Below are 4,744 nucleotides of genomic sequence, written 5' to 3' on the forward strand. Positions count from 1 at the left end.
TTAGATAAATAAATCTTGTGATTATTGTTGATTTAAAATCGATCGCGTTGAATATACACCGATTTAAATTTTTATATGGGACAACAAAAAACTTTCATGGCGTCAATATGGACATGATTGGAACAAAAGGAATGAAACTTAGGCCAGGAGTAGGTAATGAAAGCACGACTGGACATATTAATACGGACGATTTTGCTTCCGTATATTTAGCAATAAATAAACAGTCATCTTTATTTATCGAAAGACATAGGCATATAATAATTTAAATTAGATTCATTTTTATTATTCTAGATTCATTTTTTTTAGTTTTTCTCGGATAAGGCCTTCAAATATAGGTCTTTCTTTCTCTCCTGCTATCCCTCTCTTTCTTTTCTATTTTCTCAGGTATGTATATATCTATTCTACGAATAGAATAGGGAAAATATCTGCATACGCATCGCAGGAGTAATCCTAACGTGGACTCCATTTTATTCTTCGAAATTCGAAAATTCAGAACGCTTAATAAATGAAATGCTTAATAATGAATTCTCGGTAAGGTCGTATCACTTTAGAACGAAGATTTCAAAATAGAGTGACTATGAATCTTTAGATGGAGTAATCTCCTAAGTCTATTCTTGCGATATATAGTAATCTAATTCGATGCAAATACTATCGGGCGAATGGTTGCATATTTCAATACATTTTCAAAATCTTTTTAACTAATTCTAATTAAACATTATAATACTTATATTTTACATTCTTAATCATATTTCGATAGATATATAGATTAGTAGAATTTTTAAATAATTTCTTGAAAAAAGCATTGATAAATACTAATTTCTTTATTATTTTCATATATTCCTCCATCTTATTCTAATTTATTTTCATTTTTCAGATTAAATACTATATTTTCTATTGTACTTATGTTGTAATCATATTCGTGATTATATATTTTCGAATTCTATGTAACAAGAATTTTCTGTTTACCGTTACTGCTATTATCTTTTATATATTATATTTTAGTTATTCCATCGCAAATAATATCGTCCTAATGACTGTTTGATACTTTTTAACTATTTGTATAAATTTAAATAAATTAAGATAGTAAAATTTATATAGCAAATTATATACTAAAATTATCAAGGACTTTCCAATTTAATTTATCATCAGAGAAGTATAATATTTTTTTATCGTTATCGAATGTACTATTTTTATTACATACAAATATTTTTTTTACACATTTTGTATTGATTGTTTGTTTATATTGTAGGGAGTTTACACGCCGATGCTGTAGTAAGGACAGTATTTCTCTATTGTACTTGTAGTTTATATTTTGTCCGATTGGTAAGTCGTATTTTGTCGCTGAAGTCACACGTTACGAACAAAAGGTAACGAAGAGTCCTGTACTCTCTCTTTATTACTTTGAAATCGTTTGCGCTTGCATGATATAAGAAGAAGTTTTCTCTCTATAAATATAATAAAAATAAATTACTTATAATAACGATGATCAACATCAACAAACATAATTTCCAAAAAATGTATCCGACAATAAAGACTTCTTTAGAAAACGCAGATGTTATTGCTATCAATGCAGAATTTAGTGGATTAGAAACTGATGAATCTTCAAAGCCAAGGTTGGTTTGTTTATTTATAAAATTATTCAATTAATTAAAGAATTAAGAAATAATCAACATATATTAATTATATATTAGTAATAAAACTAGGAATGTTTATTAACTATTATCATAATTTTATTTTTTCATTTTATTTTATAATTCATTTGTTATTGACAGTGTCATCATTGTTATTATTTGTTACAGTCTTTTTGATACCATTGAAGAACGCTATGAAAAGTTAAGAAAAAGTAGTGAAAAATTTATAATTATTCAATTTGGTATTACTTGCATCGAACAATTACCTTATCAGAATAAATATAAAACTAAAATGTTCAAATTTTTCCTTTTTCCTTCATCTATACCAATAAAAAATAGACAATTCTTGTGGCAAGTTGCAGCAATAGAGTTTTTATCTTTAAATGACTTCAATTTTAACAAGGTTATTTCTAATATATAATCTTCTCTCATATATAATCTTTTATATGTTAATTATATGAATGTTATATACTAATATCGTTTAACTATATGTATAAAATATATAAAGTAGTGAATAATAGAAATTTTTTTTTATTAGATGGCTTATGATGGTATCTCATACCTTAATGAAGTTGAAGAATTAAAATTTAAACAATATTTAAAAGATGATAATATGATCAGAAATATTGATCATATGTCCTACAAAGAGACAGATGAAATTAAAAGGGCTATTGATAATGTAGCTAACTGGTTAGAATTTTCTGATAATCCAGATGAGGATCCAGAATATATTATTTTGAAAATTTCTGTAAGTTCTGTTAATTTGCAATACCTTCTGCAGAAAATATTACGAAGTCGTTTTTCAAGAATCTGGACCACATGTAATAACGAAGAGGTATGGCCTTGTAATTTTTATAATAACGATAGTAGTAGAAAGTGTAATTTATTAATTTTCATAAATAAATATATATTTGTGAAGTTATTTTTTCTTTTTTTCCATTGTAGATAACAGTAATTAAGGTATCATTAGAGATACGAAGAATGTTAGAAACAGAAGAAGGAGATATATTAAACAAGGCCTTGTTGGATTCATATATAGGGTTTTCAAAAGTATTTAAGCTCTTGGTCGAGTTAAAGAAACCTATTGTTGGACATAATATTTTACTTGATCTGATATATATGTTCAAATTATTTTATAAACCTTTACCGAGTAAATGAATTTATTTTTATTTTAAGAACTTAAAGTTCATGTTTTACAAAATAATATTATATGAATGTTTTATATTCTAGAGAGATATAATGACTTTAAGGTTGAAACGCATCGTTTATTTCCAATTATTTATGATACCAAATATTTAAGTTATCAACTGAGAGATGAAATTTCATTTCCACCAGGTAATTATTTTTATTATTTGCTACAAGATTGTCCTTTCTTTTGACTTTAATACTACTACTACTACTACTACTACTACTACTACTACTACTACTACTACTAATAATAATAATAATAATAATAATAATAATAATAATAATAATAATAATAACAATAATAATAATAGTATTTAATTTTTAATAAAAATATTTTTTTTTTAGGTTCTCCATATACGCTTGATGCTCTTTATAAATTCTTTTCTGAAGAAAGAAGGAGATTTATAGTAAATTCTCCAAATATAAATAAAAGTATTAAACTAAGAGGTGATTTATAAAATTATAAAATTGTTTATATCAATGTTCCTCTTGATTATTTTATTTTAACATAGATTTATTATTTGGTATAATTATTTATCTCAAACATAGTTCCTCATGATTCTTCAGGAAATTCATATTTTACTGGATATATATTTATTAAGATGATATATATTATCGCTATAAAGAAGTATGGAAAGTAAGTATATTGTATTAGAAGAAACTTATCTTTGCGACTTTTAATTAACAATTTTTTGCTATAATTCTTAGGGGTTTAGAATATAGATCTGTATCCAACGCAGAAATAATGAATAGTCTACAAGAGTACTTAAATTGCATAAACTTATCACGTGCTTCCACTTTTTATTTGGTAAGAACATATTTTTTGAACTGAAATTTAAAAATTTTATATTTTTCTGTTTAAATTATATTTAATAATATAACAGTCTAATGAGAAAACAAATGTTATGAATTTCTTAGAGACTTGATGGCAAAGATCCAAAATCAGAAAGACCACAGTGGCTGTTTGTAAAAGCATCTGTGAATTATGATATAGATCAGGTACATTAAATTTTATTGAGTTAATTTAGGATATTATGGAGCAATAGAATCATTCAAAATTTTCTTATTGTAAATATTTAGATTATCCAGAAATTATCCGCTTTTGGAACTGTTGATGTAAGATCTTTCATACAAGGTTGTGCTTTGGTAGCTGTTGCAAATCATAGGAGGTTGGTAAATTTCACGAAAGTTTTAATACGTAAAATTAAATTAATCGCATATTTTGTAATTGTTTAATATCATTTTTTCCAAATTTTGTTTATAGCGCACGTAATATTGTAAATCACTTTTATAACCACAAAGATATATACGTTGTTCCTTACAATCCCATAAAACATTCTTTATCGGTGAAATATCTTCTTACGTAAGTACGAATATATTATATTGGTCGTTAATCATAAAAAGAAAGATTTAATCTTATTATTTATAAAAATATTTGTTGCAGTGTCAGTGCGATTCTATCTGGTGGAGTGATGGCTTGGGTATTTCATCATTCTATATTAAAATAGGCATATATATATATATGTGTGTGTATGTATATATAATCATATAATTGGTGTAATTAAACTCATCAGTGAGTAATAAAACATATATATCAAATTTCAGAGATCTTTTTTGCGTTGTTGATGTATGTGTGTGTGTTTATATATATATATATAACATATAAAATTTTTATAATTTATTAATTTATTATTAATTACTGTTAAACGGTAATGAAGATCTATACTGGCTTTCGCATTTCTTCATATCATATATCATTATTATATCCAGACTCACATCATTTGCGTGAACACAGCTAGGCCCTTGATGTTCCCCTTGCATAAGCTTCTCGTAATTCCATCTTGGTTACTCATTCTCACGGAAACTTCCTTCGGCAACGTAACGTAATACTTCTCCTGCATATTTTACCAGGTATTGTTCCTTTA

General features: G+C 25.4%; 1 protein-coding gene across 2 annotated transcripts; it reads left to right on the plus strand.

The window, feature by feature from the left end:
- The first annotated feature begins 1,438 nt into the window (after window positions 1-1,438).
- LOC122628022 (pre-piRNA 3'-exonuclease trimmer-like) lies at window positions 1,439-4,423 on the plus strand. 2 transcript variants are annotated; one of them, XM_043809816.1, is made up of 12 exons: window positions 1,439-1,613; window positions 1,800-2,034; window positions 2,170-2,466; window positions 2,577-2,781; window positions 2,862-2,966; window positions 3,165-3,266; window positions 3,369-3,456; window positions 3,528-3,627; window positions 3,738-3,818; window positions 3,900-3,988; window positions 4,084-4,182; window positions 4,264-4,423. In XM_043809816.1, exons 1-12 carry the CDS (start codon window positions 1,483-1,485, stop codon window positions 4,325-4,327), a joined length of 1,596 nt encoding a protein of 531 aa, XP_043665751.1. In that variant the 5' UTR covers window positions 1,439-1,482; the 3' UTR covers window positions 4,328-4,423. The 2 variants fall into 2 exon arrangements, with proteins under 2 accessions (XP_043665751.1, XP_043665752.1); XM_043809817.1 differs by having other exon boundaries at window positions 3,387-3,456.
- The last annotated feature ends 321 nt before the right edge of the window (window positions 4,424-4,744 follow it).

The sequence above is a fragment of the Vespula pensylvanica genome, chromosome 3 (assembly GCF_014466175.1).
Source record: "Vespula pensylvanica isolate Volc-1 chromosome 3, ASM1446617v1, whole genome shotgun sequence".
In the NCBI taxonomy this organism is placed as follows: domain Eukaryota; kingdom Metazoa; phylum Arthropoda; class Insecta; order Hymenoptera; family Vespidae; genus Vespula; species Vespula pensylvanica.

What these genes read in the sequence shown, in the direction of transcription:
- LOC122628022 (XM_043809816.1), top strand. Translation starts at nt 1,483, where the DNA reads ATGATCAACATCAACAAACATAATTTCCAAAAAATGTATCCGACAATA. An exon ending in CCACATGTAATAACGAAGAG is followed by an intron (nt 2,467 to 2,576) that starts GTATGGCCTTGT and finishes TTTCCATTGTAG; the next exon opens with ATAACAGTAATTAAGGTATC. An exon ending in GCTATAAAGAAGTATGGAAA is followed by an intron (nt 3,457 to 3,527) that starts GTAAGTATATTG and finishes TATAATTCTTAG; the next exon opens with GGGTTTAGAATATAGATCTG.